This window comes from Lytechinus pictus, chromosome 9 (genome assembly GCF_037042905.1).
Source record: "Lytechinus pictus isolate F3 Inbred chromosome 9, Lp3.0, whole genome shotgun sequence".
Classification (NCBI taxonomy): Eukaryota; Metazoa; Echinodermata; class Echinoidea; order Temnopleuroida; family Toxopneustidae; genus Lytechinus; species Lytechinus pictus.
The window spans coordinates 10,611,996-10,628,773 of NC_087253.1; the positions used below are offsets into that span (position 1 = coordinate 10,611,996).

The following is a 16,778-nucleotide window of genomic DNA, read 5'->3' on the forward strand; positions in this document are numbered from 1 at the left end:
TAAAAGGGATTAGAATGCTTTCAAACTGCAATATTTGAGCCTGGAATTGACTGCCCCGATGGATCGTACTTTATTGATTGCAACCTCAACCTGCCCCGACTCCCACCATACCATACCACAAACACATTCTGACTCTGTGGCGATTTTGTTTTTATGTAGGCCTAATCCTTGTGTGTGTGTGTGTGTTTTGTATGAGGCGCCGATTGTACCAACATTATATAGAACAATTATTTGTTATAATCATTAAATAATAACTATTATTTATTTAATTTACATTTTATTTGTAAATAATTACTATTATATAAAATAACATTTGTAACTATTTATATATAATTCCAAGTAATACTTCATTATTTGTAAATAATAATAGTTCGACATTCCATTATCTATAAATAATGATTATTTAATTTTCATCAATTATAAATAATGAAAAACTAAAAGTCAATATTTATAAACAATGAAAAACAAATAATCATTACTTATAAATAATGAAAAACAAATAATCATTATTTATAAATACTGGAAGGTCGAATTATTATTATTTACAAATAACGAAGTACTATTTGGAATTATATATGAATAATTAGAAATGTTATTTTATGTAATAGTAATTATTTACAAATAAAATGTAAAGTATATATAAATAATAGTTATTTAATAAATAATGATTATATAACAAATAATTGTTCTATATAATTTTGGTACAATCGGCACTCATAGACTTGTCATCATGTATTTGCAAAATGCAGATTACATGGCTGAACATGGTTTACCAGAAGTCTTGTGTGCTGTTCTTCTCAGATGTAAATTCTGCCGACTGGACATTATTACTGAACAGCACTTTACCGACTGGTTTTGGCACTTTATAGGCCCACTCCATAATTTGCAAACTATATACTTCAACTTTGGATATTCATCCCACCCCATGTTCTTTACCTCGTCTTAATCGCCTCTCGTCATTTTGCAAAACTAGTGTGTAGGACAAATTGTAAACAACTGTGGAATAATTTTTCTCTTTCCTTTTTTTTTCTTTCTTTTTCTTTCCTTCCTTCTTTCTTTCTCTCCTCCTTTCTTTCTTTCTTTCTTTCTTTCTTTCCTCCTTCCTTTCTTTCCATCTTTCTTTCTTTCTTTCTTTTTCTTTCCTTCTTTCTTTCTTTCTTTCCTTCCTTCTTTATTTTGTTCTTTCTTTCTTTCTCTCTTTCCTTCTTTATTTTTCCCCCTTTTCTCCCCAGTCTTTCATTTTACCAACTGGTACATGGAATTGCCGACTGTCATTTTTATTTTACGGGGGGGGGGGGGTATCACATCCCTTACCCCACCCGTCCCCCCTCTGTAGCTACGGCCCTGCCCTCACACGCCCGTGCAAGTTTACACACCTTAACACAAGCACCAACACACGCACAAAAAGTGATTCATACTATTAATCATAGCCGCCAGTTTTATTAAATTTTTCCATTCATCGGTGTTATGATCAGAGTTTTGTTCCAAAAGGAGCTACTTCCACTTTAAATATTTTTTTTATTTTTTATTTACCACTTTCCCTTAACCACTGCTGTTTTATTTTGATAATATATGACAGTATTATCATCTTATATTAATTAAGTCATGATTTCAAAAATCTAACATTCACCATAAATTTCCACAAAAAAAAGAGAAATTATATCTTTAATGGATTTAGCTCTTTTTGGAACAAAGCCTTTATAAAATGTCAATTTTGCCGATTTAAACCTGTTTGACATTGGAAATTGAACACGATACACGTGAATATGGCTAGCAGCATGGGTGTCGATCACGGGGGGATGGGGGGGATATACCCCCACCCCCCCCCCCAATAATTCAAGTGGGGGGGACGGCCTGTATTATCATCCCACCCAATAATTTAGGGTAGAAAAATTATAATAATGATGAAAAAATGAAAAGTTTGATCATGATGATTATAGTGATGATTATAGTATGCTATCAATCAGTTTGATTCCCTCGCAATTTGTGTATTTTGTTATTAAATAAAACATTCTTTTCCAGGACTTTTAAACAGATGGCTGGAGGTTCAAGATGAAAAAGAATGAAATGTTTATGTATATGATATTTTTTAACACATGACATAAAAGGACCCCGACGAAAAACTTTTGTTGATAGGGTGTTCCATCCCACCAGTGGTGAATAACTCTGCGAGGAATTTGCAATGAGGTCTGACATGAGGCGAAAGATTTTCGGACATTATTGAGACTACCTGAAATAGATGTTGTTCTATTTCACTCTTTTTCTTATTCATTCCCAGAAAATTCAAAGAAAATGAAAAATACCTTTGCGTTTCTATAGAGTATAGGCTAATCACTTCATTTATTTGCATGGTTATACACACTTTACCGATGTATGTCATGGTAGTATTGTTATATATTAAGTTCGGCATTCAGTCAACCTTTGAACAAGAAAATATACCAAAAGGAAGATGAGCACAAAACGAAAGTCACCCCTACTTGTATATCCAAATACCTTGACTTGAACGATAAGTTTTAGTCAGTAATATTTTGCAGGAGAGCATTGATGTCCTCATTACCTATCTTTGTGGAAATGAGGTGCCTATAGTCATGAAAGAGTGAGCCCATATCAAATGCAAAAAAATACTTTTAAAAAGTGTCGTTTGGTGATCAGTAGCTCATATGTACGGTGCTTTTGCTGTATGCGGTTGGATGTAATTAATATGAAACATTTTATCATGCGACCCCATCAGATACCTCTCATGAAAATATTGAGGTTCAGTGAGCTCAATATAATATAATCATATTTTTACAATTTTTTTATAAGTGAAATCAATTAATGGTTTTAGAAAGATTAATCATTCATTTCTCTCTAAAGCGTATCTTCGGATATGAACATCGGATGTATTTCCATGTCATTTTTGTTATTGATATAGACTTGAATAACTAAACTTGATTGATTTGTTTTTCTCATTTTGGCAAAAAGAATTCTCTTTTGAGTTTGGAAAGGGATGACAGTTTTGCATTCTATATGAGCACACTCATGCGGTACGTAAATTTCATTTTAACACATATTATCTGATATTACACACTGATGGTTCAAGAAAATGTTGGAGAAATATCATTACATGAAAGTTGAGTTTTGATTATTTTTAAGTTTGTTTTTGTTTCATGCACTTATAAAGCAATTAAAACATGTTAAAATCCAGGGTTGAAATCGTCTAAGGAATGACGGTAAGCCCGATGGCGCATGAGAAGCCACACACTTTGTAATTTGTGGTAGTCTTAATTTGTTCGAATCTGAATTTTATCATCATGCATTAAGAAGAAAAAAAATATATTGCCAGTCGGGTTAGATTTAAGAGAGAAGTTGTATACATCATGCTCAATAAACAGATCACTTTGTACATGGTCCAGACAATTTTTGTATTTTTTTCTTTCGTATGAGTTTAGAATAGGCTTACTTGTAACACAAATTGAATTTTCAAAAAAATACACTGCAACAATGAAGAAATTTCAAAGAATACCATGCATATCAACCACTCCCAAATGTCCTAACTTGTGATTTTAGTGGGGGTAATGTTAAAAGATCCCCATCCACAAGAACATTTGTGTCAATCATCCCCCCAAACCAAGAATACCGATTGACACCCATGGCTAGCAGAATACACTTCACACCTTTTGTGATGGTTATCAATTGGAAATTCGCCCTTTTTATCAAGCATTTTGCCTCAACAGGGATATTGTCTGGATTGTTAACTTTAAGTTACATCTACATTAAACCAAATGCTAGTTTTTGATTGATCATAATTTCTTTCGCTTTTTGGTAGATCTGTATATCCTCATAGAGCGCATCCATTATGTGTGGATTGTTGCGCAGAGAGTCTTTCATTCTTTCAATTTCAGAACTGTCCAGTCCTTTCTTAATTTGTCCGACATTAATAACACCACGATAGTACTTTGGAAAAGGGAGTTTATACACTTCTTGAAAAAGTTCTAATGACGTGTCGAACTCTTCTGTAAGACCTATCACAGCAAACCAGTTTTCCAAATTCGCAAGGCAATGGTCGAGAAGAGCCCGTCGCTCGCTTGGCGTCATGCTGTATTGTAATGCATTACCCTTAACGAGGTTGGGATATTTCTGTTGAAGTCCCTTAGCAAATAGCCTAAAGTCTGCAGACCAGTTCTGGAAGCGGTTAGCAGCTGCTTTTAATGGGATATATCTCTGAAAATGCATAATGAATGACCTAAATAGGAAACTGCTCCAGTGGAGAGCCCATGCATCAAGCGAAACGTTGACCGAGGATTGATTACATTGTGTTCCATTCTGCTTACAGAATAGATAACTAGACACTAACCTCGAAACCGGCTCTCGGACCATGGTGAAATAAGAACATGGCCGATTTTTCAAATATTCACAGATACCAAAGGTACTTGCTCCCATAAATATGGTCTGGCTTGGTGTTCTACCGTCAATTTCATACTGTTTAAAGATACTTCTCCTACTCTTGTTGTCTATAAGAACCTTTTTGATATTGTACTTTCTACCCAAGTTTGTTATGATGGTCTTTAGCGTTGATCCGCCCGATTTAACGTTATGTAAAAAGGCCACATTCCCCAACCTATACTCGTCTCCATCGGATTCTAGACTTCCGTGAAGAAAGTAGTTTGGTAGCTGGTTGGTTAGTGAGGACGTTGTCAACATACGGGACAGTTTTTCCTCCTCGTTCAAGGGGAGAGGGCGTCCTTTCTTGGCCGAAATACTTCCGTTTATGGCAAATGCTGTTGTCTCTAGAGGATGTGCAGGAGCAGCATCATGGTCACCTCGGGCACCAGGAACTGTCCAGGGAATGTTGGGGTTATCCCCCATTCGGGCACGTGGGCGATAGGTTTGCGGTGGCTTCCTTTGAGCACCATCACTGGAATGAAAATAAGTAGAAGATATCCCTAGAGGTACATGTAATTCAAAGGGATTCGAAACCCAAATGGAGGTTTCCCAGAAAGAAAAGAAAAAAATCAGGAAGAATTGAGAAAATTGGTACAGAACCGGTGGGTGTTTCACCAAGGGCGGAAATCTCTCCCCAAAGGTAAGAGGACCAGGGGCTGGAAAATTTGACAAGCAAAAAAAACCAACAACAACAAAGGTAATCTCCCAAAAAGTAAGGTCATCCCGTCCAAAATATATGATTTATTTCGTCAGCGTAGGGTTATTTTTTGTTCGAATGGGGGGGGGGGGGGGCTCATCTATTGTTGCGCCCCCTCCATACAAAAGATAATCCTCTGCACTGATGACAATGGCAATGCATTGAACATTTTTACAATTAAACTATCAAGATAAACATCTCGCAATATTAGACATTTCTCTCTCTGTCTCTTTTTGTTGGGGGAGGGGATAGTTCAGTTCATTTCAGTTCAGTTATTCGTTTCTTAAGAACAATGAGTACAAATTATAAATATATATACATATTTATATATATATATATATAATAAACACAAGTTCACAAGGTTGACTGGAGGTTCATCAAATGCGAGGTGCGATCTTGCCTTGTGAACTTGTGTTTATTATTCAAAGCTTTTCCTGTGAAGGACATCGAGCACTCTATACAAGGATAGAATTCCCGAAGAACATATATATATATATATATACATATATATATACATACATACAACTATATATAAACTACATATAAACTATAATTCGGATATGTACATCAATAATTTAAAATATAAACATACACAAAAACTTGAAATTAAAATAAATACAATGATATTCGTGTATAATTAGGCCTGTGTACAGTGTACAGTAGCAATATGGTAAATGAAAAGGAGGACTTAAAATGAAGCCAATAGCGGCCTTGTGAGGTAAGTCTCCTAAAATAATAAATGATAATTTCGAGGTTACATTAGTATAATGAAAGCAACTATGAGAACTTAGGTTACAAAGATAAGTAATTAAGAAAACGGACGTACCGTGTAAGACAAGCAAAAAACGTAAAGCAAAATGTATGACGTCATATCACTCTTCATGTTTAATCTTCATTTTTGCCCCCAAATTTGCCAACTAAAAGACTTATTTCCCCCTAACTCTCAGATACACAATTACAATACACGTCAACATAACTTTATCCACCGACCTTATGTAAGAACTAATGTATCCTTAAATTATTTCATAACAACCTGTATCAAGGAGTGGAACAGGTTACCTTCTGATATTAGGAACTGTACAGCTCTTTATCGGTTTAAAGTGCAATGTAAAAAATACCCCTTTGAAAATCTATTATCTTAGTTAATTTAGAAAGTTTTTCTTCCATAGAGTCTATTATGTTTTACATGTATCTCGTAGTTGGCCACCCTAGTCATGTGTGTTTGCATGTGTGTGTGTGTGTGTGTGTGTGTGAGTGTGTTTATGCTGACACTTGTTTAATGTACATTTTGTACATATTTGTAGTTGATATATATGTTTATTATGTATTCTCCTTTGTCATTTTATACATTTAGATCTACATCTTATTTAGAGGTATATAGGGCCCCACTCACAAGCTGTGCTTCTTCGGGGTCCTAGAAAACCGTTCATATTGTATCATGTATTCTTTTGTACCATCTGATCATTGATTTGTACTCATAATATGTCTGTTTTTTTTAAATTGAACTTGAACTCTTCGGAAGGGGACTTGGTATGATCATTTAGGTCCATGGTTAGATCGCTTTGTCAACACAAATGACATTTTTGCAATCACGACGCAGACACTTTCCATAACACATAGAATCTTTCGTCACAAGCCCTTCAACGAACATTCCTTTTTTCTATATCGATGAATCCACGCAGCATTGTCGATCAGAGGCCCGTTACACAAAGCTAAGCAATGATAGTAGCACATTTTTTAACGATTGATTGCATTGAATACAATGTACTATCGATTTTGGAAATCAATCATAGGATTAATCACTAACTATTGTGTGACGGGACCATGGACTTTTGACATACGACATAATTATTTGCAATTTTTCTTCCAGTACGAATCTTCGGACGATTTGCTGCCCCGGTCCACAAACCTTCGACCAAAAACTTCTCAGCTGGCCAATGCGATTTGATTTGTCGAGCATTTCTAAAGGAATTTGTGCGTTGAAAGTGTCTGATCAGTGATTGCGAACATGCCCTAACATGGCGATGGGGTCGCCATGGCAAGTTAAAAATTTCGCGCCATTCAATCACGTCGATGACAACTCAAAGCTTCCGTATAAGTACAAGAGAGACATACCTGATTGATGGTTTAGAGACTTGGTCTCGTATTGGAATGCTGACAGATCTTTTGAAAAATCCTTTATAATCTATGGAAATAAAAAGAGAATTTAGTAAAATATTCTAGAGGCCGCCACATGAAAATAGAACATTTCAAATTCATAGGCCTCAAACGGAGGTCTTCTACAGAAAAGATGTTCCCTTATTCTGGACATCAACCTGAGAGATATTTACATGTATCTTTTTAAGATAAAGGAACATCATTAGATATAGTTAAACACACATGTTCTTCAAATCAGAAGGAGCCTGTTCCATGATATTTCCTTCTTTTTCTTGCGGGGGGGGGGGGCGAGATTTGGAAAAACTGACTTTCCATGGGGAGCAAATCGATCGTTTTGGGGGTAAGTACCATGCCGCTTGGAGTTCAGAGGCGCAACCATGATCAAAACTTATTACTGTAACAAATTTGCCATACAGTAACAGTTAAAAGCTAGTGAAATCCTCCGATTTCATTGGCTGATTTTAAACTTGTCATAGAAATTGTGCAGTTGTTACTCTAACAAGTCTTCATGAAATGGAACCCAGATTTTAATCCTAATTTCGACTAAGGAGCTAAGCTCCTTGATTTAAATTAAATAGGATTTCTAGCAAGATATATCATTTCTTCTGCCAGTTATAAAGTATTGTATTTTGAAATTCAAAATGATCTTTGTTGGCCCTAATATTGTGCACAATGTCAAATGGGGACAAATGATTTTCACAGAATTTGGCCTAGCTTGACTAAATGTGTTTTAAGAGTAAAACAGTGAATGCATTCAAATTATGCCACTCGTGTGACCTTGTGCATTTTCTGCAAATTGGCAAAATCAAATATGGCTGCCGGAACATGCAGATTAAACATGAAAATCATAAAATTGCCTACACATTGTCTATAAGATTCCTGTAATTGTGTTGCAGGAGTGAAAGAGTCTCTAAAAAAAATTTTATTGATTTTTGACAGAATATTCATTTCCTTGATATTCGAATTGGCCGCCATTGACCGTTCGATATGAATTGGGAAAATTGTCTGTCCCCATTTACAATTTTCAAAATACTTAAGGGCCTATGGCGGCCATTTTGAACTTTTAATTCCAGTTTATATCACCTACATGGCAGAAGAAATGTTATATTGAATTTAAAAAAATCTTGTTTTTAGACAGTAGTTCACTCATAGATCACAAACAATCACATGCACTTTACTGCTCTTTTTAGATAACTATTTTTCCCCATTCATGTTGTACATAATAGAGTATACAGTGGTCAATGGCGGCCATTTTGAATATCAAGGAAATGAATACTTTAAAAAAAAAATCATGCCTTAACCCAATCTTAACTGGGCTATTTCAGACCAGTAAATACTGGGGAGGGGGTCAATTTAACCCCCCCCCCTCTCAGATCTCAGCCGCTGATTGCGCGATTGCCGCGAAAATTTACACGAGCGTAGAGCAGGATGTAAACTACAAGACTGAATGGTAAAAGTAAAAAAAACAATATGTATTTTTAATTAATTAATTATGCAAATAAGCGTATGAAATTTGCCTTAAATTATTTTTTTGTATGTTTTTGTCTTTAACTCAATTTATATAGCTAGTAGAATGCTATTTTATGGTGGGAGTATAAATTATTACATTTCCAACAAATATCTACAAAATTTTTCAAAAATGTAATGAATCTCTTATATCTTTTTTTAAATTCTTATGTATTTCCTTTTTTTTTTCAAACAGTTTTTGTTTTTTGTTCTTTGTCGGGGCCCCTATTGCGATTATATATATAGTCTAAAATAAATAATTTTAAACCCAAAAAATAAAAATAATCATACATTTATGATTTTTGGTTGAAAAACACAATTTGCATTGACTTTGTACACGGAATCACGGTTTTTGAGCAATTTTGGTTCTGACCTGCATTTACAAAATGTTGCGTAATTTCGAACCGCGTACCTGGGCGTCGCAAATTTGGTCTCAAAAGATGCGCAAGACTTGAAAGTAAAAAGCCAGCAAGCGGCGCGTTCAAAACATTTTGCACGACGGCGTAGTGACGAAATTTGTCGAGGGGGGGGGGGGGTCATTGACCCCCCTCCCAGTTTAATAAGGGTTAAGAGACTTTTTCACTCCTGCAACATAATTACAGTCATTTCATAGACAATATGTAGGCAATTTTATGATTTCCATGTGTAATTTGCACGTTTTGGCAGCCATATCGGATTTTTGTCCATTTGTCAAGGTTGCGCGAGTGGCATCATTCAGTCTCGGAATCAGCACCGTCGAATTGACAAGACACCATTAAAAAATATTATACATATAAAGAAAACAAGGTCATGCCTCTTCTAGCCTGGACTAAACATGCTAAAAGGCGGCAAGTGAATACAAAGACATGGTAGCGCGAATTAGCGCTTCACTGACTCTTTTTAACATCTTTTCCTGAGACGTGTTATTAAATTATACCTTTAACTTTATACAGTTGGCATTCCGGTATTACTAGAAACAAAACATGTACATGTATGCGCTATTTGTACACTGTGGGGTTTTCTCTCAGATGCATAATAATCATGATTATAGAAAGCGAACGCCCTGATCAATACCAAGCTTGTAAAAACACAAGCAAATGCTTAAACGCACAGGCTAAATAACGTTAGCTTTACGCATACGCTTTTTTAAAACAATAGCCTAATCGTCAGAAAAGTGTTAGCAACATTTTTGTTTCACAAGGGTAACATGTCATACAAACCTATACAATTTTTATTATTTCATGAAATAACATAAGAAAAGGGAAAGTTGGAAATGAAGTCATCAGCCCACTTATTGAATATCCATAACGGTGTTCATGAACTGTTTCACAAAATATTGCCAGCCCTTAAAATTCAATATTTATTTTTAAAGATTTAGATGAAATATTGCTCGACACTTTTTTTTGTTTATATATCATTATTTTCGGCCCGGAGTACCCCTTTCAATAAAATTCTTTCTGCATCGGACAACTGACAGATTATTAAAACGTAAAATCTATAAACTTCAGGGTTCCGTTTCATGAACATATTTGTCTGACAAGTTGTCAGATCTGACATCTTTCCTTGATTTTGATTGGCTGAGAGACACTGTTACTATAGTAACTGTCGGATCAAATGGGACTTGTCGGATAAAACGTCCGACAAGTCCTTTCATGAAACGCGCGCAGGCCATATTAAGTGGAGACTGTTCAAGTATATATCGCGCTGCGCACTACGAACGCGCATTTTTTTTTTACTGCAGAAAAGGGGAAACTTAAATTCTAACAAGAAAGTTTAAGAGAGGTTTATACCTGGTCGATGATTAGTAAGAGTGACTGAAACTAGGATGAAGATGAGAGATAATGCTCCAAGGGAAAAGAGGATTAGCCCAGTCCGGCGGGTACCGAGCCTCGTCACGGATCCTCTCGGGAAAAATGAGAACTCCATCTCCGTAGTCTACGTCCTGAAAATTCAATGGTCGAAAAATATTGAGCTCTTGATAGTATACATTTTGATCGAGGGGTTTTACATTCTTAATGATTGCGGGAGGTCATTACTATATAATGCGCATGCAATTCTTGTGCTCCTCCCCGAAATTGCGACCCAGGAAAAAAAAAAAAAAAAAAGGAGAGAAGAGAAAATGAAGAAGAAAGATGAAAGTTGACAGAAAAGTCAATAGAATGAAGGAGTAGGAAGAACTAGAAATATAAAAACTTTCAATTCATTATACGTGTAAAATTATAATGAAAACTTAACTAAAAAGTTTCGCCCTCGAACTCCCTTTCCAATGACGCTAAAATTTCCCCTTTTTTCATTTACTGGTTTTCGCCACATTTTTCATAACTAAATTCTCGACAAGAAAATACATTTCTAGAATTTGACATAAAGATATTAAATGAACAAATAATTGTGTATACAAATCATCAAATGTATCATAGATAAACAATTTAAGCGCGCCATTTATTATTTATTAGTAACCTGTTTTGTATGTACCAGAGCGCTCAAAACGTGAATTCTGGGCATTTATTTGTGTAGGCCCTCTTTTGATGGAAAGTAAAGTTGCAAGAGAAAATTGTCATTTCCAATCTATTTTTTATTTTAAAAAATATATAAAAATTCTATTAACTTAAGAGCCAATCGCGCGATTTGCATGCTGTCGCCAAGCGGAAGACAAAGAAATCAAGATGGCGACGTAAACACGGCCGTAAGCTCTTCCCGTCTTTTCATAAAAATTTTCTCGTTTTTTAAAATGAATTCTTGTTTAAAAATGAAATCAATGTCGTAGAAATGTCGGAAATGAAGTTGTACCCAATGTACACGATTTAGGGCTAGATCTTTTAGAGGGAAAGTAGAAATCTCGGGGGCGAAAGTATCAGGTTTTGGGGCCGTATGAATAACCGGATGGAAAGCAATTCCAGGCATAGGCGGCGGAAGCGGGGGGGGGGGACGGGGGGACGTGTCCCCCCCTAAATTGTTGGTGGGGGGGACGGTCCCCCTAAATCTTTTGTTGATAACCTTTTTTTTTTTTTTTTTTTTTTTTTTTTTGCTCGTCAAATTTTTTTTCCTGCGTCCCCCCTAAAATTTTAGGTTGATAACCTCTTTTTTTTATTTTGCTTGTCACAAATTGTTTGTGGTCCCCCCTAAAATTTTTCGCTTCCGCCGCCAATGATTCCAGGCTCCATGGGGAGTAAGCCTACGTATAGTATACTGATTTTTACTCTCCAGGAGCCTCCAGGCTATGCTTACTCTCCACGAAGCCAGGAATTCCTTCCCATTCATCTGCATGTACCGCCAAAAAAACCTGAAACTTTCGCCCCCGAGATTTTTACTTTCCTTCTACAAGATCTACTGCTAAATCATGTTTTTTGGCGGTACACGCAGATGAATGTTAAGGAATTCCTGGCTAGGCTTCGTGGAGAGTAAGCAGATACGTTAGTAAATGATTTTTACTCTCTAGAAGCCTCCTGGCTACCCACACAGGGATTCCTAGTAGAGAACAAGGTTATATCGTTGAATGGGTGGCAACATTATGATTTTTGTTGTACCACTTACCACAAAAACAAATGAGGTTGAATCATGATGACTACATGTAAAATAGAATCGAAAGAAAAAATGCTCAGCGACAAAAAATAAAACATTGAAAATTAATTTACCTCCAAGACGAATGATGAGACAAGAATGGTCAAGAGTTGGTTCTTGTCACTTTGCCTGAGAAGACAAAACGGGGAAGGCATGGAGGCCAATCATACGAACAGACCATAGTTTGGAGTTATACCTCGGTCACATTTTCTCTACGGCGGCCGTACGGCGAGTCGAAAACAGCCGTTTTATTCATTTCTATTCAAACCACCTATATGTAGCTGGTACAAAAAATGTTAAAACGGCTGTTTTCGACTCGCCGTACGGCCGCCGTAAAGCAAATGTGACCGAGGTATTACTTCATGGGCAATTTTGGCAAATGACCTTGCATTTCTTTCATGAATGAAAGGCAGATTTCAAAGCAATTTATTATGTAAGCATGCCTTACATAGCCGGATGAGGAAATTGAATAGACAAGGATACGAGCACACCAATGAACACTCTATGAAGGTATTTGATGCTATTCTATTTTGAATGCATTAACATGTAGTTATAACAATGTACTTGGCCAGCTGTGAAATGACAGTCGCTTGTGGACGCATTGTTATTGTTGTTTTTTGTTAGATCTAATGAATAACAAAATTCAAAACAATACATGGCTTATTTGTCGTCTCTTGCAGACTGAATGACATGTCACACCTTAACGAACTCTTTCTATTGCCCGATATATCAACAAGGAAGTTCAATCTTGGCAACTTAGTGACGAAACATTCCTTCAACCTGTGAATAACATATATATTTCAATAGTTGAAATCTACTTTGCATACATTATTTTCAGTTCGATTCAATTCGTATTAGGCAACAATATATTCTGTTTGATTTGAATATGTTAGCAAACAGGGGCCCGTTTCTCAACACCGTCATAAGTCTAACTTCTTGACTAAATCGGAGACAGTGAGCTACTTGTCCGCTAACCGTTTCACGAAGCCCTCTTTACCAAGATCGGGTACAACAACCTCACTAAATATGTATGACACCTCCGAACCTGTCATAACTTCTTTCTTAATGACGTAGTGGCATCACATGGGTAGACTATGACATGCAAAAGTGCCTAGAAATTTTAAAATCATAATCTTACGTAATCAATCATAGAGGTTGAAATTACACCACAAAACAAGTGGGTTAATGCATTCAATGATAATTGTAATACAAAGAAACTATAAAAACTGTTGGTAAAACGCCACAAAACCATTCATTTTGAAATAGTAAATGATTTAATCGGTAAAGATTCTACCACGTCAGGCCATCCATAACTGAACTCATATTTGTTGTTTTCAGACCCCTATTAACATAAATTCTATCTCTAATTTATGCATATAATTTGTCAAATACCGTATGTTTCGGTATCAATGATTAAAAATGTTTCGTCAAACTATATTTTGATGACGTTTGGAATCGTAAAAGACCGTATAATTATCATCATTTTAGAAAGAAAACCGTTAGGGTTTACGTTCGTAAACGATTAAAATTTGATATCCCGGATGTACCCATCTCAACGTCGACAAGTAATTTTTTAGTCATGAAATGAATTATTCATAATTTAATTTTCTCTGCAATTGAATGCTCCAGTCTTCATGGTCTAAGTATGTTTGATGCATAATTCACCTGTTCTATTATTTTGAAAAGATTTATTTCCCAATTCATCATAATATTTGCAATTTTGTCATAATTTACTTTTTGAAAATTATGCTATTTTGTGACTAAGGCTACGTCTCGTCTGCTCTTTTTACTGATAGTATCCAGGGACGGATCCAGCCTTCACCAATAGGGGGGGGGGGCGGAATGTTTTTTTCAACCACATTTTCCCCGATAGGCCGCTCGAAGATAATTTTTTTTTTTTTTTTGAAGGGGTAGTTTCTAATTACAAAGTGCGAGCTTTTTGTTTATTTTTGTATTTTGTCTTAAAATCTAAACATTTTGGGCAATGTTTATGATTCTAAACGACATGTGTATCCAACTAAATAATTGCTGCGAGCGCGAAGTGCGAGCCGAAATTTTTAATATGCGTTTTGATCTGATAAAAAAATGATATGTTAACGGCAGCTTGTTAGCCATGAAGACGTTACATATTTCAACTATCAAATAATGCGAGCGCGAAGCGCGAGCTGAAATTTTGACATTTTTACCTGAGTAATGGAAAACGATAAGTATATAACTAAATAATTGGTGCGAGCGCGAAGCGCGAGCTGAAAAATTCGAGATTTAAATCTAAAATGGGACACTCTATTCATATTTTATAAATCATGAAAAGGATGAGTAATTGGAAATCTTCCAATATTAATAATGCGAGAAGTATATAACTAAATAATTGATGTGAGCGCGAAGCGCGAGCTGCAAATATTCGAGATTTTAACCTAAATATGGGACACTCTATTCATACTTTGTAAATCATGAAAAGGATTAGTAATTGGAAATCTTCCAATATTAATAATGCGAGCGCGAGCAAATTTTTTTTTCTTTATTTTTACATTTTGCTCTGAGGAATCTGTTAACGGTTGCTTGTTAGCCATGAAGACGTTACATATTTTAACTATCAAATAAAGCGAGCGCGAAGCGCGAGCTGAAAATTTTAACATTTTTACCTGAAGAATGGAAAACGATAAATATATAACTAAATAATTGATGCAAGCGCGAAGCTCGAGCTGAAAAATTCGAGATTTAAACCTAAAAATGGGACACTCTATTCATATTTTGTAAATCATGAAAAGGATGAGTAAATCTTCCTATATTAATAATGCGAGCGCAAAGCGAGAGCAGATTTTTTTTTTCTTTTTAATATACGTTTTGATCTAATAAAAACAAAGGATCTGTTAACGGCTGCTTGTTAGCCATTAAGACGTTACATATATTAACTATCAAATAATGCGAGCGCGAAGCGCGTGCTGAAAATTTTGACATTTCTTCCTGAAGAATGGAAATTCTAAGCACTTTTTGTAATCGTGAAAAGGATAAAGTATATAAATAACAATTGATGCGAGCGCGAAGCGCGATCGGAAAAATTCCTGACACTCTATTCATGTTTTGTAAATCATGCATTTTGTAAATCATCAAAAGGATGAGTAATTGGAAAGTTTCCTTCATTAATATTGCGAGCGCAAAGCGCGAGCAGACAACTTTTGATATTGTGATCTGAAACTGGATAATGATTTAAATAGAGAACAATCTAAACGCGTGTTTCAGATTTTGAACTAGAATTTGGGTATTCTAAATACCTTTCTTATCATGAAAACCAATAAAGCGAGCGCAAAGCGCGAGCTAAAATACACTGTAAAAACGCCGGTGTTAATTTAACACCAGCCTGGTATCTATATCAGTCCACATCAGAGAGTGTTGAAACAAGACCAATTAAGAATCAAACCGTTATTGGTTTAACACCAATTGGTGTTGCTTAAATGCCAAAATGGTGTTAGCCTAATGCCAAAGCGGTGTTGCTTCAACACCTCTCTGGTGTTGACCGATATAGATACCAGGCTGGTGTTAAACACCGGCGTATTTGCAGTAAGGGACAATTTAAGCTCTGTATTTCAAGCACTTTGTGGGAAAATTGTGAGGTGGATATGGATCACAGTTTAAAAAGAGCTGATATGTTTCATTATTATTACTTTGAGATTTGACATAGGACCGGGACATTCCATGAGGACATTATGTCATGATATGAAAATGATGACAATCTTCCTATTTCTCTTCCTAAACATGAGAGCGCGAAATCTGTTAATATTATGGCCTGAAAACTGGATATTATTTTAAAACATTTTTGTAATTATGAACAAGATGCATGAGATAATATCTTTCAACAATCAATGCGAGCGGTAATCGCGAGCCGTAATTTTTGATAAACTGTCATCAAATGGGGATTTTAAGTAGTTTGTTTTAGAATTAATATTGAGATATACATAACTCACCAATCAAAATGCGAGCTTGCAGGGCTAGCTGATACGTTTTGACAATCTGACCTGAATAGGGATATTTTGATAACTTAATGGAATACAGGAAAATAATAGGTACCTGACAAATCAAATTTTGCGAGCGCGCAGCGCAAGAAGAAAATGTTAATATTCAGACCATAAAACATAAATTTTTACACAGCACTTTTTAAAAATCAATTTGTAAAGCAAACAAAATAATAAAAGTTCAATGTCCTAGCTGAAATATGTTTTGTATTTTTACTTCAAAATTTGATATTTTAAGCTCCATGTTGTACAAGATATGTAAATCACCTAAAAGGCAATGCGAGCGCGAAGCGCGAGCGAAAATTTTATATCCCGACATGAAAGATTTTTTAAATTATTTTCCAAGTCTTCCCCCATCTTATTTTATTCACTCGTCTTCCTCCTCTTATGTTTTTTCTTCTTTTTTTCTCCTCTCTTTTCCCTTCTTTTTTTCCTTTCTTTCCCTA

At 35.5% G+C, this 16,778-nt stretch overlaps 1 protein-coding gene across 2 annotated transcripts; it reads right to left on the minus strand.

The window, feature by feature from the left end:
- Positions 1–1,397: 1,397 nt before the first annotated feature.
- On the minus strand, positions 1,398–12,602 carry LOC129268307 (uncharacterized). 2 transcript variants are annotated; one of them, XM_064104652.1, is made up of 4 exons: positions 12,397–12,602; positions 10,555–10,706; positions 7,238–7,307; positions 1,398–4,897 (listed from the first exon to the last, which is right to left on the minus strand). In XM_064104652.1, exons 2-4 carry the CDS (start codon positions 10,688–10,690, stop codon positions 3,751–3,753), a joined length of 1,353 nt encoding a protein of 450 aa, XP_063960722.1. In that variant the 5' UTR covers positions 10,691–10,706; positions 12,397–12,602; the 3' UTR covers positions 1,398–3,750. The 2 variants fall into 2 exon arrangements, with proteins under 2 accessions (XP_063960722.1, XP_063960723.1); XM_064104653.1 differs by having other exon boundaries at positions 12,296–12,490.
- Between the last annotated feature and the right edge of the window lie 4,176 nt (positions 12,603–16,778).